Source organism: Hakea prostrata, chromosome 8, assembly GCF_041222555.1.
Source record: "Hakea prostrata isolate BN-2017 chromosome 8, UWA_Hpros_2, whole genome shotgun sequence".
NCBI lineage: Eukaryota > Viridiplantae > Streptophyta > Magnoliopsida > Proteales > Proteaceae > Hakea > Hakea prostrata.
This window is the reverse complement of record NC_142607.1, coordinates 40,566,271-40,593,943: the sequence shown is the minus strand read 5'-3', so window position 1 is coordinate 40,593,943 and position 27,673 is coordinate 40,566,271. Positions and strand designations below refer to the sequence as shown.

At 39.7% G+C, this 27,673-nt stretch overlaps 1 protein-coding gene across 1 annotated transcript; it reads left to right on the top strand.

The window, feature by feature from the left end:
• Positions 1–1,148: 1,148 nt before the first annotated feature.
• On the top strand, positions 1,149–26,910 carry LOC149007868 (UDP-URONIC ACID TRANSPORTER 1-like). The gene is made up of 4 exons (XM_089164629.1): positions 1,149–1,822; positions 3,505–3,608; positions 20,802–21,030; positions 26,362–26,910. The coding sequence occupies exons 1-4, from the start codon at positions 1,376–1,378 to the stop codon at positions 26,506–26,508; spliced, it is 927 nt and encodes a 308-aa protein (XP_089020755.1). The 5' UTR covers positions 1,149–1,375; the 3' UTR covers positions 26,509–26,910.
• The last annotated feature ends 763 nt before the right edge of the window (positions 26,911–27,673 follow it).

The window sequence follows — 27,673 nt, the reverse complement described above, 5'->3', positions numbered from 1 at the left end:
GAATGGTTACTTGGTTTTGACCAACAGCTATTACTAAGAGCTCATGGGTTTAACAAGGGGGGCGAAATTTGCCGAATGGAGTGACGAAATATCGCTATTTCGCCGTTTCGCCCAGTTCGCCGCTCGGCGAACCGGGCGAAACGAACGAGAAATCGTTCCTTGATTCATATATCAGTATTCATAAGTATGATTATTTGTACTATTATTTTTTTCTTATCCATCTTTTGCACATGCTGAAAAAATAGGCTGAATTTCTTTTTTTTCCTTGAGCAGAAGATAGGCTTATAGAGAATCTAAATTTTAAGCTATTTTCTATGAGTTCGGATCGTTTCTCCGACGGTTGTTGACCACTAATTACAGAGGGCTCCACAGGATTAGGGTGATGAGATTTATGTTTTTAAATATTTTATTATTTTTTACTTATGGATTCCACATTGAAAGAGCACCGAGTGCTCCCTGTCAAGGGAGATGATCCACGCTCATTTTATATGGGTTTAAGTCTTCCGCAATGTCCAAACTAGTACCATCCATTGCAAGCTAGTTATGAGTAGCCCATGTTTTTCATAATGAATCCTACCCATTGAATCGTTTAAATAATCTACATTTTTTGAATCAATCTAATCAATTTGATTCATCGATCAAACCAAACCATCCAATGGCTAGGATTTATTATGAGACACTTGGTGTTCATAAGTAGCTTGGCTATGGATTGTCATGACTCTTCGGTTGTATCCTACTATCCCATTTCTTGTTTTAACGAAGGTCTTGTTTACTAAAAGAAAAAATAAATCACTTTGTAGTTTTAGTATTTAAATTCACAAATTATTGACGTCAATCGGATAACCCAATAGATTAGGCACCTGTATTGAACGGTTGAAATACACTTTTGTGAAATGGACGGTCGAAATTGAATGTCGACCATTCTGCAATAAATTGGGCAGCATCACTGAAGTCAAGCCCCTATTTTTGCACCTAAATTTTCGTCTGAACACGTGGGATAAAATTCCCTTTTAAGTAATAACTAATTTGCATGTTATGATTCTTAAAAATCCCAAATGATTTTTTAAAGTCCCAAAATGTTGGCAATTTTGTAGGATGACATCTCGACAGTTCCCACCTCTTACGGACTTTTATACCTACAGATCCTCAGGACCTCAACAGAACAACAGATAGAACAAGAAATAGAACTGAAAAGAACAAAAAAAAAATAGAAAAAAATAGAAAAAAAAGGTAAAAGGAGAAACAAATTCAAAGATCAAGATCCAGAAGAAAATCGAAGAGCAGAAGTTACCTACTTTCCTCCCATTGGAGAGCTTCAATGCAATCTTCCCCTTAGAATCCGAGTCTGAGCTCTCTGGCGACCAACCCATAAAAAATGTCGGAGAAAAAAAATTCCTTCCTCTTCGTTGCTTTTCTGATTGTTCTCTGGTACTCATCTAATATTGGTGTTCTTCTTCTCAACAAGTACTTGCTCTCCAATTATGGCATCATCTTCCCAATCTTCCTCACAATGTGTCATATGTCAGCTTGTGCTCTTCTCAGCTACATTTCAATTGTTTTTTTCCAAGCTGTTCCTCTTCAGAGGATCAATTCGAGGGCCCAGTTCCTCAAAATTGCTTCTTTAAGCATTGTCTTCTGTGGTTCAGTTGTTGGTGGTAACATTTCGCTTAGGTATCTTCCCGTCTCTTTTAATCAGGCGGTTGGTGCCACCACGCCTTTTTTCACTGCAATTTTTGCATATCTGGCGACATTGAAGAGGGAATCTTGGGTTACATATGGTGCTTTGGTACCGGTCGTCACTGGTGTGGTCATTGCCAGTGGGGTACGTCTCGGTCTTTTCATTTACAACTTAATTATTTGATGGAAATGCAAGTTGCACTCTAAGATTTGATCTTTGGTGGTGGATCAATGCTATGCTCTCAACTTATTTTGTGAATGCTCATAGTTTGTGCTTCTCCTTTTCTCTCATTGTTGATGTTCTGCAATTCCCATTTGGATAGTTTCCCTTACAGATCTGAAATGCTTGTGGGAAGACTCATTCTGATATTTTAGGAATGCTGAAACCAACAATTGGATTAAATATTATGAGTGCATACGTAGTGGTATTCTGATCTGGCGTGATACTATTGGTTTGGTTGCTCGTATAGAAGTTCCCTCCCCCACTTTTTTAATGGTGAACACGGATGATGCTGTTAATGGGAAGTAGGAATTAAAGTAAAATGAGGGAAAAAAGAAAAGTCTGCAGCTTCTCAATTTGGGGGGTTCCTAATTTGTTGGGATTTCAAGTGAAAGGCCTGATCCTGAGATCCTGGAGTGGATATTCTTGGGGACAGCTCTGTACTTGTTTGGCTGCAAAAATTATTGAAGAAATGCTATGAATGGGCCAAACAACTGAAACATTCTGTTTTGGGGAAGGAGACTGCCATTTTTTATGGGAATTTTTCACACTCTTAGCCTGCTGGTGGTTCAAGAGACACAATCAAATACTTAAGCTTGCTCTCTCTGTGTGCCACACCAAACAAGGACACGCAATCTTAGTGCTACTCTTGAAGTGAAGAGAGAGAGAGAGAGGCAGCCATTTTGAGATTGGGAGAGTGATTAGGCAGAATGGTAAATAAATATTCCTTATTTAAGTGAGTGACATTGTGGGATTCAAAAATTACCCAACTGTTGAAAGTTGTCCCAAATGTTTCTCTTTGAATCTTTGAGCCTGTAGTCACTGAGAGTATTGCGTATGCAGATATAGGATGAATTGAATAGGGAAGATGAGATTGAATAAGGGGTGGAAGATATAAAAATAAGATTGAGAAAAGTAGGTTTGTTTATCTGCTATGCTGTTAGTCTGTTGGTTGCTTGGAACCATAAAATTCTTGATGCTAACTAATAAAGTTCTTTTTCAAATACTGAGCAATGCCTTCTGGTATGGCTCAAAGTGTTCCCTTCCAAATCAAATAAAGTCCTCATATAACTCTGTAACTATAGTCCTGAATGGATCCCTTACTTTCCTGACACCTAAGCAGTTTCAGTTGGTGTTGGTTTCCAACGTTAGCAGGAGTGAAGCAAGCTTATTACTTTAATGCCTGGAAGAAGTGTCTCTGCCTGCACTGATCTTCTTTTAATGTCATCTGGTGGTAGAGAACTTTCACTCTAAAACTGCTGATGTCTCTCATGGGACAATTGAATGCATTAAGTTGGATTCCCTGGCAACCTAATATCATATCAACATTGAATTTCAACCATCCTTCTGTTCACAAAATAAAATTGTCCCTCTCTTTTGGGACATGTGCCTTCACAACAGGCTTTTCAGTTAGACTTAAAATCGTACAAGTGAGCACCCGTCAGCCTCTCCAGATTAGTTCATATATCTGTTCCTCAAACCATCAGTGAATGGTTGTCTAATGTTTTTGGCATTTTGGTTTGTTTGTTCTTATTTTAAATTATTTTCTTTTTAAGGTGTTACATAAATTGGGCTCTGAATTGACAACCCTGTATTTCTCTTGGCAGGGTGAGCCTAGTTTTCACTTGTTTGGTTTTATTGTGTGCATAAGTGCCACTGCTGCTAGGGCCTTCAAGTCTGTTCTTCAGGGTATCCTACTTTCATCTGAAGGGTAAATGCTTAGTTACTTTCTCTTACTTCTTTTTCATGCAGCTATTTGGTTAGAATAATTACTCTAATATTTTTAATTATGAAACATGCATTTCCTTCCAGAAGCTTCTTTTTTCCCCCTTTCCCGGACTTGAATAGCTGAACTATTATCTAGGACTTTCTTCTCTTTCTCCCTTGTATTGTCCATCATTCCATCGTTTATGACAGTTGAGTTGAAATGTTTATGGATGAGTCTCGAGTTTCACAATTCCTTTCTTCTAGTCAGTTGGATGTTGTTCACTTTTAAGAGTTGATACTGTTGTGCATAGTTGTTCTGCTAATTATTTATCAGCTCATGTGTTCCCTTTTCTGTCTTTCCTCTCTGCTTTGTTGTTAGCCATACTTACGAAGATATTCTGTTCTACTGTTCCCCCCACCCAAAACAACCAGGTCTCTTTCGTGTCATAAATCAAATCTCACATAGTATGGTTGGATTGTGTTAGTTCCTAACTTTACCATGAGTTATGTACTTGGTTTATGATAGTAAAAGATGAGATGTGATCGGTTGACTGGTTGAGAAGATTTGGTATCTCGGATTTTAGCTCATCAGAACAGTACTTGCTTGTTTCAACTGTTTTTTCTCTGCGCGAGCCAAGGATGCTTTCGGTCGAGATCATAATTGAAGGCTTACTGTAGATTCAAAGACCACCTTTGTAATAGACTTACACTGAGCCTATAGATTATAATCTCAAAGCAATCCTCGACGAATTTTTTTGGAATGATGCTTTTGTCTCACCACTCCCCACTTACCTTATATGAGGATCCTCAAGGCTAAACAACAGATAGAGATGGAAGAAAAACACAAGTAATAGCAGCAAATACTTAGAAGAAGTAGTCATGGGATGCAGAATCCATCGCACGAATGGTTGAGAATAAACCGAAGCCTCCCATGTTTCGGGATTTGGTTTATCTAACCAATTAAGGAATAATGATAGTCATGTCAAGAAGCCAGGTGTGGAAGATATAATTGTCTGACAGATGACAAAACCCTCATGAACTTGTCCTATCCATGCTAAACTTGAAAAACTTTGTAATGTAGCGGATTTTTATCTGCTCAAGTTTTGTCTAGTTTTCCCTTGGATGGCTTACAAAGTGTACTATTCCAATCCAATGGTCAAATTAAAAGTGCTTACCGAAGCAACTCTAACCCATTTCTAGTTGTGGTTTCATATCCTTTTGTGCAACGTCAATTACAAAGAACCAACAAAGAATTGGAGAATCGACCAAAAAATATAAAGAAAAAATGGTAAGAAACAGGTGATATTCACTTTCCTTCTTCACAACGTCACTTAGAGAGAACCAGGAAAAATCAGTCTTTCTTTGCCATCGTCTGTTAGAGAGTCTACCCAAAAATGCTGGTGAGTTTGTGGGATAGACATGATAACAGGTAGAAAGGAGATGGGAAGAAATGCTCAGACATCCAAGGGTTTGTCTTTAGATTTAAGGTTCATACCCATATCGGATCAGGAACTCTAGTCCACATAAGAAAATATTATGAAGAAGAAGATGATATGTTCAAGGAAAGAAATATACATTCATGTTCGGACAGGGTGGGCTGACCATCTCTCAATGCAGTTAGTTTTAATCAAACGTGAGATGAGCATAATGCTCAAACTCTTTTCCGTTGATTCTTTGTAATTGACGTTGTACAACAGGAAAGTGAAACTGACGAAATAGGAATTGAAATGTTTGATTCTTCAGTATCTTATTCAGAACTTTACAATCAATATATACACAACTGTTATCTATGAAATAGGAAAGAATATCCTACCTAGAAGATTAGAATAAATAATAAATCTACCTAGAATAGAAGATTACAATAAATGAGAAATCTACCTAGAATAGAAGATTACAATCAATGAGAAATCTACCTAGAATAGAAGATTACAATCAATGAGAAATCTACCTAGAATAGAAGATTACAATCAATGAGAAATCTACCTAGAATAGAAGATTACAATCAATGAGTAATCTACCTAGAATAGAAGATTGCAATAATAAGAAAAATACTTGTAATAGAATATTACAATCTGATCTACTTAGATTAAAGATACTAATAAAATATTATGATATGATTCTAAGATTTTCCACACTCCCCCTCAAGCTGGTGAATAGGCATTCTCCATTCCCAGCTTGGATATGCATTTTTGAAAGGCTGAGCTGCTCAATCCTTTAGTAAGTACATCAGCAAGTTGACTATGTGTAGACACATACGGCGTACAAATCAGTCCGCTATCCAGCTTCTCTTTGATGAAGTGTCTGTCAATCTCAATGTGCTTGGTTCGGTCATGTTGAACAGGGTTATGTGCTATACTGATTGTTGATTTGTTGTCACAGTAGAGTCTCATTGGTCCACCCCATTCAACCTTTAGGTCTTCTAAGATAATCTTCAACCAAAGTAATTCACATATTCCTTGAGCCATTGCACGAAATTCGGCTTCTGCACTTGACCGAGCCACAACATTCTGCTTCTTGCTCTCCATGTCACAAGATTGCCACCAAGAAATGTGCAATATCCTATGGTCGACCTTCTATCTACTGCTGACCCTGCATAATCAGCATCAGTGTATGCTTCTAGTATCATTCCTTTATTCCTTCTAAATAAAAGGCCTCTCCCTGGCGTCCCTTTTAAATATTGTAGCACACGGTGAGCTGCATGCAAGTGAATTTCCTTTGGACTGTGCATGAATTGGCTGATTACACTAACTGCATATGCTATGTCTGGCCTTGTGTGAGACAAGTAGATTAGTCCTCCTACTAGTCTTTGATACATCTCTCGGTCCACAACAACATCTTCTTCTGCATTCCCAAGTTTACTGTTGGGATCTATTGGAGTGCTTGCTGGTTTACATGCGGCCATTCCTGTTTCTTTAAGGAGATCAGTGATATACTTTTGTTGAGAGATGAAAATGCCTTGTTGAGAGTGAGCAACTTCAATGCCAAGGAAGTATTTTAATCTTCCTAAAGCCTTGATCTCAAATTCCTTAGCCAAGCATTGAGTCAAATTTTGTTTCTCTTTTTCTTCATTTCCTGTCACTATTATGTCATCAACATACACAAGTAGTGCCATGACTCCCCAGATGATGAGTGCTTGATGAACAATGTATGGTCTCCTTGACTTTGCTTGTAACCCATACTAATCATGACTTTAGTAAATCTGCCAAAACATGCCCACGGTGATTGTTTGAGTCCATATAAGGCCTTTTTTAACTTGCATACAATATTAGCAGCTAAATCCTTCTCATAACCCGGTGGAACCTCCATGTAAATTTCTTCCTTTAGTTCACCATGCAATAATGCATTTTTAACATCAAACTGTTGCAAGTCCCAACCATAATTTGCCGCCAAGGATAGTAAGATTCTGACAGTATTCATTTTTGCAACTGGAGCAAATGTTTCAAGGTAGTCAATCCCGTAAGTCTGGGTGTAGCCCTTGGCTACCAACCTTACTTTGTACCTTTCTAAAGATCCATCTGCTCGATACTTCAATGTATATACCCATTTGCATCCCACAGGTTTCTTCCCTTCTGGTAATCTTACAAGTTCCCATGTTCCATTGCTTTCTAATGCTTCCATCTCCACATTCATAGCTTGCTTCCACTCCTTATTGGATAAAGCCTCAGATAAGGTGTTAGGAATGGCAATGGTGTTTAAACTTACCAGAAAGGCTCTATGAGATGGGGAAAAATGTTTAAAGGACAAGAATTGGGCAAGAGGGTACATGGGTTTCGTTGTGCATTCTCTAGTGCCTTTCCTAATGGCAATAGGATGGTCTAGTTCATTACTATATGTGGGCACATCGAATTCGGTTTGTAGTGAAGGATTAGTCATTTGTACCTCATTTCCAGAATTTGGATTGGAGTCTTGAACTTGCATTGATTCTGGAACAAGATTCTTCTTCCTTGAGAACACCTTTCCTTTGTCAAATCTCACATGCTCAATATCAGAAATAGGCTCATTCATTTCAAAGTTTGACATATGTTCATGTTGTTCACAGTTTGACACAGGTGAGTCTGACACAAGTTTAGGTTGTTCACAGTTTGACTCAGGTGACATAGTGAAGTATTTGGGAGTGAACTCTAAGTCAAGTAAGGAATTCCCATTCTTATCTTCCATTATTGAATGCTCCCCCTGAAGACGAGGTGTGGAAAAATAAGACTTATGTTCATGAAAAGTGACATCAATGGAAACATAGAATCTTTTTGAAGGAGGGTGATAGCACTTATAGCCCTTTTGAGTGGAGGAATATCCTATAAATAAACATTTGAGTGCTCTAGGATCTAATTTATCTCGATGTGGTCCATGAATTTGAACAAATGAGACACACCAAAAAATTCGAGGAACAAGGTTATTTGTCGTTTTTAGGTTTGGGTAGAACCGGGAAAGGACATCCATTGGACTCTTGAATCCTAAGACTCTTGAAGGCAGCCGATTTATGAGATGAGTTGCTGTGAGGACTGCTTCCCCCCAAAATGACTTAGGCACATTGTATTGGAATAGGGAGGCTCTAGTTACATCAAGAAGGTGGCCATTTTTCCGTTCAGCTACTCCGTTTTGTTGTGGGGTATCAACGCACGATGACTCATGTATAATTCCCTCCCTTTGAAAGAATGGAGTTAGAATTTGATTGAAATAGTCTCTGGCATTATCAGATCTAAATCTTTTTATACTAACTCCAAATTGGTTTTTAACCATGGAATGGAAATTGGGAAGAACACAACTAACATCGGATTTGTTTTTGAGTAGAAAAATCCATGAGACACGAGTGCAATCATCAATGAATGACACAAACCACCTAGCCCCAGACACATTAGGAATTCTAGAAGGACCCCAAATATCACTAAGAAATGAGATAAAAGGGGATGGAACTTCTTTTCTTGCTTAAAGGAAGTGGTACACGCTTGTGTTTAGCAAGCTCACACACATCACAATGAAACTCATCGACATGTATGCCTTGAAACAAAGAAGGAAACAAAAGACTGATTACCCTCAAGGAAGGATGTCCAAGTCTGTGATGGTAAAGCCAGATTTTTTTCTTTATTGGTTTGAGAAGGACTACCATTAGTAGCATGTGATTGGCTTGGTGCCTCAAGGTAGTAGAGTCCATCCCTTTCTCTAGCATGTCCAATCGTCCTCCCCGAATCCTTGTCCTGAAATATACAATGACTATGGTGAAAGACTACATTACAATGTAAATCTTGCGTGAGTTTCTTCACAGAAACGAGATTTATAGATAGTCTAGGATCATGTAGGACATTTTTCAAGGTGAGGGATGAGTTGAGCTCAATATTTCCAGTTCCAGCCACAGTACTTAACGAGCCATCAGCAGTAGCTATCTTCCTACTACTTGGACATGGAGAATATGTGGTGAAAAGATTTGGTGAGTGTGTCATGTGGTCAGTTGCACCTGAATCTATGATCCAGGGGCTTGGAAGAGAATTACTAGAGACATTTAATCCAATAGAAAGTGGAAACTCACCTGAATATGCCAAAGAACATGTACCTGGTTTTTTGTTAAGGTCGCTCAAAAGAGTTTTTACACGTTCTATGTCCTCCTGATTAAGGCTAGCAACCTCTTTATTAGTGACTTCAGGTTGCTGTGCAGATGTAACATGCGCCTGACCATTATTTCCAGATTGCCTCCTTTGTGCCGCCACTCTCGGCTAAGAGGTTTACCATGAAGTTTCCAGCATCTTTCCCGTGTGTGACGAGCTTTCTTGCAGTAGGTACACCATAGATTGTCTCTGTTTTGCAATTCTCCATTCTGCAGATTTTTTATTTTCTGATCAAATGCAGTCCCGAAAGTAACCTCTCTTGGTTCTGACATACTCTTTGTAGGTGCTTAAAAATAGTATGTGAAACAGTAACCAAAGATGCAATAGAATGACAGATAAGGCGGAGAAATAAAAAATCTGTTTTTCAGGTAAGGAAAAATAAACAGAATAGAGCTGAATAAATAATGGCGATAAGGGCCAAAGGAAGAATAATCTCTGTGTGGCGGAAACACCAGAGATTAAAGGCAATGAAGGCTTGAAAGCTGGACAGCAATCCCAAGATTGGTTAGCTCTGATACCATGACGAAATAAGAATTGAAATGTTTGATTCTTCAGTATCTTATTCAGAACTTTACAATCAATATATACACAACTGCTATCTATGAAATAGGAAAGAATATCCTACCTAGAAGATTAGAATAAATAAGAAATCTACCTAGAATAGAAGATTACAATCAATGAGAAATCTGCCTAGAATAGAAGATTACAATCAATGAGAAATCTACCTAGAATAGAAAATTACAATCAATGAGTAATCTATCTAGAATAGAAGATTGCAATAATAAGAAAAATACCTGTAATAGAATATTACAATCTGATCTACTTAGATTAAAGATACTAATAAAATATTATGATATGATTCTAAGATTTTCCACAGAAACCATAGTTAAATTTGGGTCAGAGTTGCTTCAGTTAGCTCTTTTAGTTTGACCACTGGTTTAAAATAGTACACTTGTTAGCCATCCAAGGGAGAACATGATAGAATTTAAGTGGATAAAAATCTGCTATGTTGTAGGCTTTTCAAGTAAAGAAACAATACTTACTTGTTTGAAAGTTAGGCAAATATCATTAGATGGGATGAGGGCACGAGGGTTTTGTCATCTGCCAAACAATTATATCTTCTACACCTATCTTTTTGACATGACATTATCATTATTCCTTAACTGGTTAGACAAACCAAATCCCAAAACATGGGGGGCTCTGTTTTATTCTTTACACATTCGTGCGATGGATTCTTTACCCCAAGACCACTTCTTCTAAGTATTTGCTGTTATTACTTGTGCTTTTCCTCCATCTCCATCTGTTGCTAAGCCTTGAGGTTCCTTATTGTTATGGTAAAAAATTATGGTTCAAGCTAAGGAACCAGACCAGATTATTGGGCTAGGTCCAAGGGCTGAAATCTGGGCCAAAGAGGATCCATCCGGCACATCTCGGACTGGCCACTACAGCTAGCTTCATATGACTTCTCAACAGAAGTGATACTTAGCATATCCCTGTTCAAAGCTGTCCACTTAGCATTAAATAGTCTGGTAAAGCTCTCAGCTCAGCATTGAAGGTTCCAAGAGGCATTAAATGCTCTTGTTGACAAAGGAGCTCTTCACGTGGCCCAAGCTTGCCTTGGAGATTGGATTTATCTTCTTGTCCCCTCAACCATGGGCATGAGTCACATCAAAGCCAAAGCTGATGTTGACATCTCAAATCTAGCAACAAAGTCTCCAGCTGGGTTGAACAAGCCACATCAAGAAGCTATCTCCACCTTCCATCTCATAAAATCAACATCCAAGGGCTATGAAGCATACTATCTCTTGAGGTATAACTCAATTATATAATCCCTCACCACGCTTGAACGAAGTAAGCTCTACACATTCCAGCCTTCACTCTTTTGCTTTCTAACCATTAAGAGCATGATCTTCATCATCTCTTGGTGCTTTTGGCTCCTCAAATGGAGTCTTTGATTTATTGGCTTGGACTAACTCGATCGTTGGAGGTGGCTTCCCGTCCTCAGAGGTGGCCCACTTTCACCTTGTTTTGGTCTCAGGAGCAAGAGCTGGATCATGAGCAAACTTTGGAGCTAAGATTATATTTCTTGCACCAACATTTGGCGTCGTCTATGGGAAATGTCAACAAAAAGTTAAGTTGCTTTTCCTCTGCTTTGATGCAAATTATGAAGGGGAAGAAAGCTTGAAGGTCATTGATTTCCAGATTTGAGGTTCACCTGATGGCTGAAGAGCCAGATGGGGTTCCCAGATCTGAAGTTCAATGTACACCATTCATGGCTTTTCTTCTCATGACATCGTGTCTAGATCTACTTTTTTAAGAAGATTTGAGCAACAAAACGGATCTAGCATAGCCGCTGGTTCGTACGATAGAACTGTGCAAGGCTCATTGGTGATCCTCATTTTGCCTTACCCTTATGGGATTTTGAGTCCCCTGTAGTCGTTCAGATGTATTCGATGTAAGCTAAAAACCAAAACTCACCTCTCTTGGACGTGCTTCGTGATTCATCGCACCAGCTTCCTACGGTGTGGATTCACCTCCATTGGCGAGATCAGTGATGTTCTTGCCTGAGTTGTCGAGATTGTGAGCCGTAGTCATCAGGGTAGATTTCACGGCAGCAAGGTTCCACCCAGGTTGGGCCTTCTGTAGCAAGGCTGCTAAACCGAAATGGAGGTTCCAAATATGATATTGAAATCTACATGCCTAGGGTCGAAATCTAGATCGGTCGAACCAAACGTGCCGATTCAACAGGCTAAGATGTTGATACCAAGAGCTATGACGTCCAGCTCGAGAATTTTCGCCGTCAGATGATTCGGACAATGACTCGAGAAGGCGGCGACTTTGCGAGTGGCGATTATAGATCCAATCACCGTTCCCTGGGAAACAATGGTGGCCGTCGGCGCTGGACCCGATCATGCGTAATCAAGAATCTTGTCGGTGGCGGTTTGGCTAGCCATGGTTGCAGGGATGCGATTTGAATCGGCGGTGAGCTCTTCGCTGCTCTAGGTGATGTTCGCTATAACCATTCTGATACTGCCGGCGGCCTTGACTACGCTCCCTTTCTCCATTGCTACCACTATGGAGGAATCGAGTTTGCCGCGGTAGTAGTACGTGCTACCACAAGTCGGCAGGGTAAACGAGCGGAATGATGCTAGCTCCAGCCTTTTCTAACATAGCAGTACCTGCTACCTCAAGTCTCTCTTTCGCCGCTGTTCTAATTGGAGACAGATCGGGAGCCACAACAAAGCCATTTCCGGGCCAACTTGGAGAAATTCCTTCTCTTGTACGGGCCCATGTCCTCTCGCCTTCAATCTAGTTTTAGTTTGGAGATGTCGAGGTTGCCAATAATTAAATTTTTTTTTCACCCAAACCAGTATCAGCTACCGGCAATGGTCTCCCCTCGATGACTCTCGCAGGGCAAATCCCTGATTCTTTGTAGTACTATCAGAGTCTTTGGAGCCTCTCAATCTGTCCGGTTTTACACTTTGGTGATAATGCATCGTCAAGTCCAGTCGCAACCAGAAGAGAAGGCATGGCGCCGGAAAAGATGATGATAACAGTGGGGCACTTCGTTTGAGGACTCACAGGCTCGTTCAGGGCCAGAGATTGGTAGCCTTGTAGTTTGGTTCGAGTTGATGTGGCCAACTGTGGGTTGTCGTGTGAGATCCCACCGGAGCTCAACAGCATGCGAATCCTAAACTCTGTGGACCAAACTTGAGGCATAAGGTCACGGACTCTCATCTTTTTCATGGCGTCCGAACCAGACCGTGTCGACGGTTCTCCACCAAAATCTGATTGGCGGCGATGCATCTTTGAATGATTCTGGACCGATCTATTCTCCCGATGAAAACCCTCTCGCATCGACGGAATCCGATGAGAAGTTTGCAACGGCCATCATTTCCGCTTTAGTGAGAAAAGAAAGAGGCTAAAGCTTCTCCAGATCGGCTTTACTCAGGTCGAAAGTCATAGCTAGGACTTGAGTTTGACCATCCGGGAACCGTGTCTCTGGTAGAATGAGCGGAATGGTCGAAGTCTGCAGAGGAAAGTTGTTGAGCCCGACTTTACAGAAATATGAAGGCGAAACAGGATGAACGCCGGAACGAGCAGACTTCTCGGCTACCGAAATCTTCTTCCTCTTCTCTCTTTTGTTTCTCCTTGAGAATGCTTAGAGGGGAGAGATGGAGATGGGAACGCGATTTCTGGTAAGTCACCAAAATGTGAAGGCAGCTCTGAAGTAAAAAAAAAATAATAATTATATATATATATATATATATATATATATATATATATATATATATACACACACATTTACTCGAATTAGTGCCAGCAGCCCTCATTTCCGCTGAAGTAAGTTGAAGAGGAAGCCGTGTGGAACGACTGGTCAGAGTGGAGATTCTAAGAAGGTTTAGAACACTTTCCTTTTGAAGTCTCAAAGTTGAGTTTCCTGCTAGCGACCTTTCACTTCGGCAGGAGTTGGTTGTCAACCTCACTCGCCACGCCTTTGTGATTCGTTCACACACGATTGCAAGGATTGAGTTAAAAAAAAAAAAAAAAAAGAAGAAGAGAAGCGCAGAAAGCACCACCGCCATCTCCAGATAACAGACGTGTATGTCACTACTCTAATTGCAGATTGGGAAGCTAAAGCTAACTGGGTTTCCTTGGATAGCTTTTCGGCCAAAATTGTTAGTTAGCAATGGTGGGTCCAGGTAAGAGACATGTGGTGCAAGGGATGACAACAATTGTTGATGATGGGAAATATTTGCCTGATGCACCACTGGGACCTCTTTGAGATGGCTGAAGAAGAATCACAACTTCTACAGGGAGAAGAGGTAATCTGATTCTCCATTACTGATGCAAGCATGACCTCACTAGTTCTTTTTTCAAAAGTTGATGGCATGTTCAGAGTTCAATGATTGAATTCTCCACTGATTAAACTTGATGATTATGGGAATGCTCACTATTAATACATGTGATGCTACCAAGTGGCATATTTGCCTAATTTGATGAGGAGGTGGATTGTAAAAGTGGGTTGAGTTATGCCTTCTATCCGCACATAGATATCGCCATGCATGGTGTATAAACTCCTACAATGCAGATGTCTTTGTGCCTATTGTATAAACTTCAACAGTGTTGGTGTGTTGATGGGGAAGCATTAGCTTTCCGTCATGATCTCTAGGATGCTCTTCGCCAAGCTCTTACAAGCCTACACACAAGGGTTTCTGCTAGAAAGACAAGAGCTTGTGCTGCTGCATCTTGCAAACCTACGGGTTTCAGAGACTCAAGTGTGGGACAAGGACCTTCATAGAATGACTGCAACATTCGAGAAGCTCCACTCCCAGATCACTGAGGCAAATAAAGCAAGCAATATGTGTTACAGGCGCCGGTGAGCCCTTTCACAATGACACACTTTATTCAAGTAAGCTAATCCCTTTCGCTGAAAAGGGGGCTCAAGGATGTCAGTATCCTTTGAAGAGAAGCCATTGTATCTGAGGATAGGTTGGCTAAATCATTGGACAAGAAAAATCTTGGTTGGTACCGGATTATTAGCAGACGTCGCATCCCCGGATGCTTTCCCATTGTTATGGATCAACCAGAAAATGTCGCCACCAACCGCAACCTTGATGTACAGCTTCCCAAGAAGTTTCATTCCCATGAGCGGAAGTATAGCCTGATTAAGCTGAAGGAACCTCCATCCGACAAGTATCTTTGCCCACCGTGTTTGTGGAAGTACATAACTTGTCTGCTTGTAAAATCCCTTGGGGTTGCCCGGCTATTGGGGCAGTAGGAGATTTTATCTCTCCCGTTTACGTGATATTGAAGTTTCCAACAGCTAATGGTGTTGGAGTCCGCAAGGTTGATCAAGCACAGTCTAGGACCTATCCCCTAAACATTGTCAACCTCTCCGCTTGCAGAAATCACTCTCACAGTTGACGTACACGACAATAGAAAGTGAGAGTTTGGCGCAACGAGGAGAGCTGGTTGAGAAGGGGCCCTGGCCATTATGCCTACTCAGGTACGTAAGGAGTACCTTTATGAAAAATCTTTGCCCCAAGGGTTATCCCGAGAAGTCACTTCCCGGGGATCACCAGGATCAAGCATCTTAAAGCCTTCCTCCGATGGAAAGCACCTGCAGCTTCGCAGAAAAGTACCTGCAGCTTTGCAGAAAATTGCCTGCAGCTTCGCTGAAAAGTGCTTGCAGCTTCGCTGAAAAGCATTTGCAACTTTGGCAACTTCTCAGAAAGGCACTTTCATTCTCGCCCTCAAGGCCTTGAGCAATTGCAAGATATTCTTCATAACAAGATGCATCATGAAGACTAGGGGGCTAATGTTATAGTAAAAATAAATGGTTCAAGCTAAGGAACCAGACCAGATTATTGGGCTAGGTCCAAGGGCTGAAATTTGGGCCAAAGAGGATCCTTCAGGCACATCTCGGACTGGCCACTACAGCTAGCTTCATATGACTTCTCAGCAGAAGTGATACTTAGCATATCCTTGTCCAAAGCTGTCCACTCAGCATTAAATAGTCTGGTAAAGCTCTCAGCTCAGCATTGAAGGTTCCAAGAAGCATTAAATACTCTTGTTGACAAAGGAGCTCTTCACGTGGCTCAAGCTTGCCTTGGAGATTAGATTTATCTTCTTGTCCCCCAACCATGGGCATGAGTCACATCAAAGCCAAAGCTGATGTTGACATCTGAAATCTAGCAACAAAGTCTCCAGTTGGTCACACAACCTAGCTTGTTGAATAAGCCACATTAAGAAGCCATCTCCACCTTCCATCTCATAAAATCAACATCCAAGGGCTATGAAGCATACTATCTGATGTAGGAGAAACACTAGAAACTAGGGGACCTACAAAGTGGGCTTTCTAGACTCTTAGAATTAAACACCTATTATTAACAGATAGTAAAGAAAGGAATTTGTAGCACTTGAAATCTGATTAATCATGCATGTAAGACAGCTAAAGTAGAGAAATAAACACAATAAGTCTTATTGGTAAGCACAACTAAACAATAATCAATAGAGAAACAAGGGGATGGGGATCTTGGCACCATAACACTAAATTGAATGCAAGGGTATTAAGAAACTTAAAGAAAAATAGAGTTGTCCTAGTCAATATCAGATTTCTAACAAGGAGTTCAACAACTAACAATGTAAAGGGAGTCTTGGGAAGTTTTTGTTTTAAACAAAACTACTGCCAAAGAATAAATAAGAAATGTTTTGGGAGAGAAAATGTTACTTGCTGATCTTGGCTGCAAACAAGGGTTAGAAAGCATCTAAGAACAGAAATAAGAGAAAGAAAAAATATTTTGAAGTAGTGGGGAATCCTAGGAAAGGAGAAAATAATATTTTGAAGTAATGGCGTATCCTAGGAAAGAGAGTAGGTGATAAGAGAGAGGGAGAGAAAGAAAAGAAACAAAGAGAAGGGAAGGGAGACTAACAAAAGACAACTAGCTGCCGTATAAGGGAAAGAGGGAAGAAAAGAAAAGAAGGCTTTTTTTTTTTCTTCTTCTTTTTTTTGCAAGAAAAACAAAACTGTGGGGTTTGGGGAAGAAGAAGAAGATTTTTAGGAAAGAAACTAAGTCTTTTTTGAGAAAAAAAGAGAGTAGATCTTTGTAGAGGAGAGCAAGGGGAAGTTTTCTAGTGGGAAACAAGGGTGAAAGGAGGAGAGAGGGGGAAGTGCTAGTTCCGCCAGGAGAGAGAAAAAAAAGCGACGTGAGCTCTTTTTTTCAAATTCTTTCATTCATTGATTGCCGAAAACGAATTTGATACGAGGTTTAAATAAAAAATTTGATCCCTTACAACCCTACATGTTTAATTCCCAAAATAACCCCAACTTAAGATGTAAATATAACCCAAACTCAAAATAATTCAAAATTGGGCCCAAATAGACTCTAGGCCCAGCCCATAAAGACTCAAACATGAAATTAAAAGATTTCAATAGTAAACTACTACCCAACCCACTAAGACTAAGGAAAATAACATGACAAACTGCCTATAAGTAGTGTTTCTCATCGAACCATTGGATCCTAGCAATCCGATAATCTCCGAACTCATCAGCCATCCATATAGATGCTGTCGTGGGATGATCTCTACGCCGGCGTCACCTGTAAGCTCGGAACTGCTTACTGATGTCCTCATCACTATCTCTTGAGGTATGGCTCAATTATATAATCCCTCACCATGCTTGAACGAAGTAAGCTCTACACATTCCAGCCTTCACTCTTTTGCTTTCCAACCCTTAAGAGCATGATCTTCATCATCTCTTGGGGCTTTTGGCTCCTCAATGGAGTCTCTGATTTATTGGCATGGACTAACTCGATCGTCGGAGGTGGCTTCTCGTCCTCAGAGGCGACCCACTTTCACCTTGTTTTGGTCTAAGGAGAAAGAGCTGGATCAGGAGCAAACCTTGGAGGTAAGATTATATTTCTTGCACCAACACTTATATAAGGTAAGTGGTGAGACAAAAGCATCATTCAAATTTTTTTTTGTTAAGGGTTGCTTTGAGATTATAATCTGAATGCTTTTATCGTAGTTCTATCAGAAAGCTGGTCTTGAATCTATGATGAGCCTTCAGTTATGATCTCAAACGAAAGCATCCTCAACTCCCAAAGAGCAAAGACGGTTCAAACCTACTTCGACCGTATTTACTTTATCGTCATCTGCAGCTTCCGCAACCAGTTCTTCATGGTTTGCTGCTCCTCCTCCCCCCCCCTCCTGCTACATCTTTATGGCTTGTGCGGATGCGGTTCGATAAGATAACCTCAAGCTATCTGAGGCACTTGTCTTCAGGTTGAAATCGATTATGTGAACTCTACTTTTTCTAGCAAATATAGCCTAGAAGGCAGCTGAGTTCATGCATGGATTTTAGCTGTAGATGCCTTATATCACATTGGGCCTCGGGATTTCCTTTGTAGTTTGGGCTTGGGCCTATGAATGGTTGTCGTTGCTTAGTGCAGCTATTGGCGAGAGGAGGTGCCAATCCGGCAAAAAATGACCTTGGGAAGATTTTGGCGAGTTGGAAGGCAAGAGGGGGCGAACTATCTCGGTCAAGATTTTGCATTTCTTAAGACTCGCTTTAGATCTCGTCTCGAGACCTCACAAAAGCGAGATCTTATGTGAGATCTTGAACCATGACATTGGTATGTAAAGTTGACTTTACCTTGTTAGGCAGAAGTGTTTTTGGTTTGTTGAAACTAAGGTTCAAATCTCGGTCTTGGTTTCGAACAGCCTCAAAATGAGATGGTATCGGAGTTTCAAAAATCTCGATTAAAACTTGGGAATTTTTCCAAGTAGTTTTGACATTAGGTTTCAGGGGAATTTTTGTTTTGATTTCTTGCATACTCCCTATTTAAAGGATAAAGACATAATGGCATAGGTATTTTGCTAAAAAAACCAATTAGAAGGGTTCATTCAAGTGTTAGTATACATGAGAATTCCAAAAAATACAAACTTTGTAAAATCGAACAAACTGTATTGTATATACATAATACATTAAATGTTTGATACCAAAGTGCAAATACAGTAACCAAAAAGAAACCCTTAGGCTTCAGTTCCAAGTTGAGTGCCTGGGTGAACCCATCCTTGAGACGTGTAGTACTCGGAATTCTGGACAAAGCAGGCCATGTCATGGTATGCCTATACTTCTCCAAGAACTCTGTCATTGCCCTATTATAGGTGGCCTCCTCAACATAAGCTAGATATCCCAGCTTGGGCAATATGTCATCGGGCCATGGACGGTAACTCGATGATGACAACTGAACTTGCATAATTGGGTGTGATGGTCCTAATGGATATCCAAAGATGGAGTCCACAAATGATGCACTTGATCCATCCATTGGAGTTAGCAGATGAACCCCCCAACTCCAGTACATGCTCCACCATATCCATATCCATATCCCTGGTATGGTGCACATCCTACAATCTCCATGCCACTGTCCTGGGATTGGGAATCACTGAATGATGATGGTCTCCAATATCCAGATCCTCTACCTTTAGGCTCATCCAAGCTCATGGATCCCATCAAGCTTGCCAAGTTGGCCACATCCATCTGAGGAAGAGACCCATATGAACTATCAGCTTGATGTCCATGGATATGTCTGCAATAGCTGTAGGTGCATGCACAATGATTTGTATCCTGTGTCACATCTGTGAGCTGAGACTCCCTTGTGAACCTCAATGGTGATGCATCCTCTAGCTGAGAACTCACTCCATGTCTGGGCTTAGCTGGTGCTGGACCACTACTAAAACCATCATTATCATCATCATCATCATCATCATCATCATCATCATCATCATCATCATCATCATCATCATCATCATCATCACTAGCAGGAAGTGTCGAAATCTTAGAGTTCTGTGAGATTTCGCAGAACTCGATTGAGTTTTGGGAATTTAAAGACTAACTGGGCTGGTCTGGTCGAAACCTGGGAATAGTTTTTTGCCAGGGAAGTTGTCTTGGTTTTCTAAAAAACTGAGATTTTAACTGAAGATACATAAATTGTGCACTTGTTCAGAGATTAGATCCATTATATGGTGGTCTTAACAGAATTACAATCGAGTAAATGGTGTAACCATATAAAATTAGGTAATCTGGTTTGGTTGTAATTCCTCCTTAAACATCAGTGAGTAACATTTCTTTCTATCCCGAGAGAGAGAGAGAGAGAGAGAGAGAGAGAGAGAGAGAGAGAGAGCAGTAAGTGTTGTCATTATGTGTCTGTTCCAATCAGGAAGCTGGACAAAGTGTTGCTGAGAACCAATAAAAGACCATTCCTTCGTAACTTAGTCCCAATTAGAAAGCAGAAGTAAATGTTGCTTAGATAACAAATAAAGGACCATCCCTTTATAACTTGATCCCAATTAGAAAGTAGGGCTAAGTGTTTCTTTAAAGACCATTCCTCATAACATAATCCCACTTGTTGGTATCCGCTTACTGAAGTTATTCAATATCCTCTCTTTAGTAACTCTACCAACAAATGGCAGTTGAAGAATATCCCACATTATTTTGTCGTAACCATCTAAGGTGTCTATCCTTTAAGCCACATCAAATTTGTTAGTGAAAAAGGTGGTACTGCGAAAGACCAAATAAATCCAAAACGTGACTACTTAAAGGTGTACATAAGGTTTTGTATCTCAATGAGCTGTATTTGTAACAATGCTTAGCCTTCGTTTGATAGCTTGGTCCTTTTTATATTAAAATGTTAACAGACTCTATTAGAATTGTCTATTCCCATGTTCACAATTGTCATCTTGAAGCCCTGTGTGAGGGGAATACCTTTTTTTTAATATATATAGATATTCCACCCATTCTTCAATCCCCCAAAAATTTATGCTTTAACATTTACCTCTTTCCTGAGTTCTATGAAATGCCTCATCTCACTTTTTGAATTGGGACATGTATATTTGCAAAACAAGCTTTCATTTTTCATCACATGAGAGGGAGATGGGACAAGAAAATTTACTCATTCTTTACAACTGTTAGGCTTTTCTTGTCATGAATTTCATAGAGTTTTGATACCTCTCCCTTTATCTCCTTAATTTATTCAGCATCTGCATACACTTTGCTGTATTCAGCAGTTAAATGTATTCCTCTGTTTTTATTTTAGGGAGAAGTTAAACTCGATGAATTTGCTGCTGTATATGTCCCCAATTGCTGTTCTATTTCTACTACCTACCACAATAATCATGGAGCCCAATGTAATAGACGTTGTTCTTTCATTGGGGCGTAAAGACCCATCAATTTGGCTACTTCTTTTGGTTAATTCTACGTTGGCCTATGCAGCGAACTTAACCAATTTTTTGGTGACTAAGCATACTAGTGCACTGACGCTTCAGGTGTGATTCTTTCACTGTTTTACCTCTTTTGTTGTATTTGTTTTGATAAATGGTTGAAAGAATTGTCTGATTTTTGCAGTGTACTTAATGGTCCTGTGGTTCTTTCAGAGAGCATGTTCACGGATAAATTAGTCTGAATTTTCTTTTCATCTGCCATATTTTTTATTATACCACTAGTTCAAAATCTAATCATAGTGCATGTTTGATAACTTATGGGGCTTCAACTACTGGGCTTCCAGCAGTGGGCTTCTCACAAGCGAAAAAAGAATATCCAAAAAAGATTTACCGTCACCTCCAATTCCATAAACACTCCCTTCCAGCTTCTCATGAAGCTTGATGATGCCTCTATTTCACTGAGAGGAGGTGACCCTTAAAAACTCTTTGTAATAGCAACGACAGAATCTGACTGCTTGTAGTAAAAGAGATTGGTTGGTGCCATAGTTTGTGATCTTGTTGGAATCTTGCCTAGCAAGCTCTATTCTGAAATGAGGGGAAAATGCTATAGTGCCAAACTTTAGGAAAGTTCACTCTAACACTGTTGTTGAACTTTCACTTATTTCATTACAATATATTGGTCATCTTGGCATTTTACACCCCAAAATGGCCGGTTATTCTTCATATAAACTTTCAATGATGTTGTGTCTCAGTAATTTCAGCTGGGCTGAAATGGCCTTCAGGAATGAGTTTTAATACTATAGTTGGCATTGACCTTCTTAACTAATTAGTAAGTACACACAATCATGTGTGATGCCTTGCCTCTCAAATCTCAAATATATGCATTCACTTTCACCCAAAAAAGGAGGAAAAACTACATGCATTCACAAACATATAGCAAGGCTTCCAGGTCTGTACACCCATTCTGCACCAAGCACGGTCAATGTGTATCCACATAGTAACACTTCAAACCTGTTAAGACACTAATGTTTATGGAATCATTTCCCCTCAACCATGTGGGGGACAGAATCAAGGGAAAGGACATGTGACAGGGACTCGCTGGGGAGCAACTACTGGCTGGGAATCTTCAAACGGTATGGCTGAGGTGGAAAGGGGTTAGTTAGGATTTGTCTTGACTCTTGAGGCATGGATTGGGTATGTTAAGGGGAAGAGGGGGAAGATTGTTGGGGGGGGGGGTGGATTGAGCAGTGTACTGTAAAGGGCAAGCTTGCTTGCAGAGGGGAAGACCCTTGGTTAGGGGTATTTCAAGTGAGTACTCAGGTTAGATAGGTCATGTATTGCAGTCCGAATCTAGTTTAATGGTTGTAATGCAGTTAGTTCATTAGTGACTAAATTAACAGGAAGAGATCCCCTTTCAGACTTTTCAAGCTCTGTTTTCCGTTCAAGTTGGCCGGGGGGGGGGTTGTGGTCCAGTGGAATTGCAAGGGTTGTTGCAGGTTTTTGCCGTTTTCGGAAAAAAGTAATTGGGTTCAATTAGGGTCCTATCAACACCACATGATGATGTAGATCTATGCATGAAGAAGACCAGGGGGAAGTACTGTTCACAGGTACAGTACCATGTCTCACTTGTTCACCTGAAAAGTGATTTGGGGATTGATATGGACTGCTGGCTTAGAGGAGTTGATTTTTGGTGTCGTTTATTATTTGACACTTGCGCAGTTTCTTATTTGAGTTGTAGACTTGTAGTTAAGAGTCTAGTTTCTTTTTTATGGGTCCTATTAGTTAGTTTTTTTATTTAGATAAGGATTGGGCTTACAAATAAGTACATCTGTGTTTTCCCAACAAAATAAAAGCATGTGAAATAAAAAAGACAGAGATTGAAGAGAAAGAGCTATTGATGAAGCTAACAGATGCAGCAATGGTGAGGTACTGTGGATTAGAGGATGATGGGCTGAGATGGCTAATCCTATTCCTTGCAGCAATGGTGAGGTACTGTGGATTTCTCTTCTTTTTTCCCCCTTTGTGTTCTTCAATATATTTGTAACAGAAAAACAGCAATTAAAAGAGTTTTAGTTATCTAATTTGTTTTCTTTATTGTGTCGATCCTCTCTGCAATCAGTCTCTTACTGGTTCAAGCCTTCAAGGTCAATTTTTGCTTTATAGGAGATTGAATTTTTACATGATTCAGCAATTTGCCTACATTCATGGATCAATGCCTTAGAAGGGCTACGAATGTTTCACAACACAGTACAACTATTTTGATCAGTGCACAATTCAAGAACCCACAAAAGATAACGGCTACAACCCTAAAAATATCTAGCATCCTCTTGCTGGTGATTTCAGTAACATTCAAGGAAATAAACCAAACCCTGTTCTTCCAAAAAATAAATAGATAAATGAACAAACCCCGACAATTAATTCATTGAATGAACTAGGAATTGCCTAACCTATCCTTGAACAAAATTAAATGCGTTTGCAAAATCACAAGTTACTTCCTTGGAGTAACCTTAACCAAGGAAAACTTTCAGATTTTGTTATCTCATATTTACCTTCTTGCAGCACCAGATGGTGAAATGTTGCTCTTCCTGAACTCATTAGTTGGACATGGATTTCAATCAATCACTCCTGAAGCATAAAATGGCCTCTCTCTCTCTCTCTCTCTCTCTGTATCCAAATGTTCTCTCATATTTCTAGCTCAAAATAGGAGTTCTTTGTCCTATTAGATGTCCAAGCCTCCAAGGAGTATCTATAATAGGTTAGAAGGCAGTTAGAAAGGTGGATACAATGAGACCTGTCAGTTTTGAACCATTTTTGTCTTACCTTCTATTGCTTTTTGCAGCAATGGGAAGATTGTCATATCTTGAAAGAGAACTCAAAGATCTACAACTTCCATGGTTGAGCTTCTGCAAACTCTGCAACTAAGATGGCTCAAACATCTCATAAAGTCCCTGGATGTGTAGAAACTGAATTCTTCTGTGTTCTGGTCTACAGAATGCTGCAAACTCAATAGTCTTATATCTCTTCCCGAACTTCTCATACATACATGGGCTTCAATCAATTACTGCTGTAGCATAGAACGTGCTGTCTCTCTCTCTCCATCTATTTACTAATTCATCTCTTAAAACGTCCAAAGAGAATATAATCCAGTGAGACTGCTGATTTGGAATCTCTTGTATCTGGCCTTGATGGAACCTTATGACCAAACCATTGAGGACCTGGAAACCCAGACATCCAGGACCCCTATTAGGATGGTGAACAAGATACCACAATCTTGTATAGATCCACTGGCTAGATTGGAAGTTATGTCACTGTTACAGATTTAATAAGTACGCCAAAAACCAGAATTAGGAAAATCAGGAAACAGAAAATAAACATTGATCTCATTCAATAGCAGTTTCAGAAATCCCAATAGATAGCATGTAGAACCAGATAAGAAGACTAGAAAACAGTAGTTGCTAAATTGGGAAGATGGATGAAAATAGCAACTGATGTTCTAATCCAGTAGTTCCATGCGTAGGTCACTGGAGAAGAAGACTTTGATTAAATTCAGCAAAACAGGATATGCTCAGAGTGGCAGAGCCTCAGAATATAGTGATAGAAACTTAGAATGGGATTCCCAGTGCACAAAGCTCTTACTACTGTGGGGTTGAAGGGAGGTCATAAGCTTTCTTACCTCATCTTTGTGGAGAGTCTATTTCCTGGATATGATGAGAAGCTATAGTCTGGAAATAGAGAAACCAACAGAAGATAGTGGTAGAATAACCTATCATTTGGATAGGACAGATCTGAAGGTTGAATGAACTCACTAGATGAAGAACTAGAACTTTAACATGACATGTTGGCCTTTCACCAACCTGAAGAAAGATGGCCTTCTCATCTTCACACATACCTCCCACCCATGCTGTCTCTCACAGCTTGAAGTTTCTCATTTCACACACGGAGACATGGACATGCATAAGAACAGACAGTTTTCTGTCAAAATAGTGGGAGGCTTGAGGCTAGAAACCACCACTTCCTCAATTACTTATGCTTCCTTGTTCCAAAGTAGCACCTCTCCTGAGATAATGGAGAGTTAAACAATGTGCAAACTAAAAATAAAACTTTTGTCAAGTAAAAACTAAGCTCCAAAATATAGAAACCTAATATTCTTAAGGACTAAGAAACAGATTAGAAACCAACTACTTAATCCCATATAGAACATAAATTTCTAATATTTGGTCTTATAGAATTGGCTTATTACCTTAGTAAGCCCAAAATATAAAGCCAATGACCCATACAACCACAGTGACACCAGTAAGGTGCCAGGAAAGCCGCTGGATACCTAGGCTATGCCATTGGCAACTATGCATACAACCCATCAGACTCTCAAGATTACACATATTAGTCCATTCTTGGTCCAGTTTGATGGCCTGTTTTGTTGTAGTCCATTCTTGTTCTCCTGAGCTACATCAGACCTTCAACTGCATTGCTCGCTGATGGGAAAATTGCCATATCTTACTCCCATGCATGTACCAAGCTGTACTACAGTTGCATTTGAGATGATAATTCCCTTGCCTGAACTTGGATAAACCCAAATTTTGAGGTATTGTAAAGCTTACTCATAAGACTGTCTTTTAGTTTTTTGCTTCAACTAATTATGCATTGAAGACAGCTCAAATAGGTTCTGCGCTGTGCAAATCTCCCTACAATCATCGGCTTTAGCTTCAAGCTTTGCCTTCTTTGCAGTCACTGTCCACCCTATCATGCCAACTCTTCAAGCTATGTAATACACATTTGTGAGCATGTGTTGGTTCTAAGCTACCATGATGTTGCCAAAAACTGCAACATCCAGACTACCTGCTGTGTACTGCCATGACATGTGCTCAACACGGCAAGTTGGATCTGCATGTTTGCTCCTAGAAGCATAACTAAGCCTACCCGAAGGCTAATGTGATCTTGGAGTTTCACTAATAACTGGGATATAGAAGTTAAAATGGCTAAACAGTTTCTTTAGTTAGTATTGGATTTTTTAGCTGTGATTTCAGAGTAGATATTGGACGTGTTTTTACTGATCATGGGGGACTTATGAACTCTGTGAGGCACATTTTTGAGGCAATTTAATCCTTCGAAAAATCATGCTGGCTTGCTGTTCTGGTATGGACTTTATAAATAAAGATTAGTTACTCTTCTTCCCCTCTAACCCCACCTCCTCCTTTATGTGAACTAGGAGATGCAATTCTATTTTATTCTGTTCATGTTGGCAAACATGGATCATTACTTTTTTTCCTTTTTGGACAATCAAAGAATTCATAAATGGTCCTGTGCAGTGAATGATTGGATAGAAAGAGGGAAAATGATCTGTTATTCTCACTTGACTTAGACATGTTTGTAGAACAATGCAAATAAAATGACTTCTCTCTCTCTCTCTCTGTCTGTCTCTGATTTTTACTTTATCAGGTGATAGGGAATGCAAAAGGTGCTGTGGCTGTTGTTGTCTCGATAATGCTGTTTCGAAATCCGGTGACGTTTATTGGAATTGCTGGATATTCTTTAACTGTCATTGGAGTGATCCTTTATGGAGAATCAAAGCGGAGGCATAAATGATGAATGAGCCTCACTCACAGCAGTGGAGAATCTAAGTTTCTGTGCAGTGTTATAAAATAGAAGAGATTCAAGTCAACCAGATCCTCACCAAAGATTCTTTGATGATTTGATTACAAGGGATTGAATTCCTAGCTTCCATTCCATTTCCTGATTGAGTGAGATGCAGATAATTTGTTTTTTATTTTTTTATTTTTTTGTTGAGAAATTCCTATGTAGTAGTTGCTGTTCTTTGTTGTTATTTATGATCAACACGATCCTATAACTGAGTGTTAGATTTGGAGGAGGATTTATCAATTTTGGTTGAAGTAAGAATTTTCTCTACAGATTGGATATGTATCCTCTCATTTCCACTTTACTGGGCAGCGTTCCTTTCAAAACATATATGCTTTTCTTTTCCTGTATGGCGAAATGGTAAAATTGCTCCTCTCACCTCCCCTCCCCCAAAAAGTAATAAATATATAAAGGTAAAAAATTTATTTACTAAATGGGAAATTTTGAGTTATCCAAATTATTGATTAGACCTCCTACGGGGTGAAAATATATCAAAGACATCTCCAGCTGCCAGGAAATCAAAGTTAAGTGCTGGTTTATGCAAGTAAATATTGCAAAAGGACAAGCATAACTTTGAACGAAAAATTTTATGCTTGGTTCATTTTTTTTCATGTCCTTCTATAAGTCCTCACTAAGTTTAGGAGATATGATTTGGGGATAGTGTTTTTAAATTTGGATGTAGGGTACGAATAAAAATGGATAAATGAAAATACGAGAATAATAAGGGTGGATTTGACTGATAAATTGGGTAATTCAAAGGATAGTATTAATATATTAGGGTTTAACTTAGGGGGTGGTTTTAGACAATGAAAGTCTTGTGAATTTGCTGGTGGATGCAAACTTACCTGGTTCGTTATATTTGGAGAACATTAGAAACAATATTAGGGACTTGGCTAATTGTTGCAGTCAATGTCGTTTTTATTTTCTTCCCAGGGAGTTGAACAATGTTGCTCATTCCCTGGCAAGGTGGCCTTGTCCTCGCCCAATAGGACTATTTGGCCGGATACCAGTGGCTATTAGGTCTAAGTTTCTTTGTATCCTTTGCCATTTGGGCTTGGTGAATGGGAGTGGATTAAAAAAAAAAAAAAAAGTTTTTTTTTCTCGAAAAGAGCTC

Excerpts from the sequence above, each read along its gene's own strand:
- LOC149007868 (XM_089164629.1), top strand. The coding sequence starts at position 1,376 with ATGTCGGAGAAAAAAAATTCCTTCCTCTTCGTTGCTTTTCTGATTGTT. Across the intron at positions 1,823-3,504 it reads GTGTGGTCATTGCCAGTGGG|GGTGAGCCTAGTTTTCACTT; the intron begins GTACGTCTCGGT and ends TTCTCTTGGCAG. Across the intron at positions 3,609-20,801 it reads ATCCTACTTTCATCTGAAGG|GGAGAAGTTAAACTCGATGA; the intron begins GTAAATGCTTAG and ends TTTTTATTTTAG.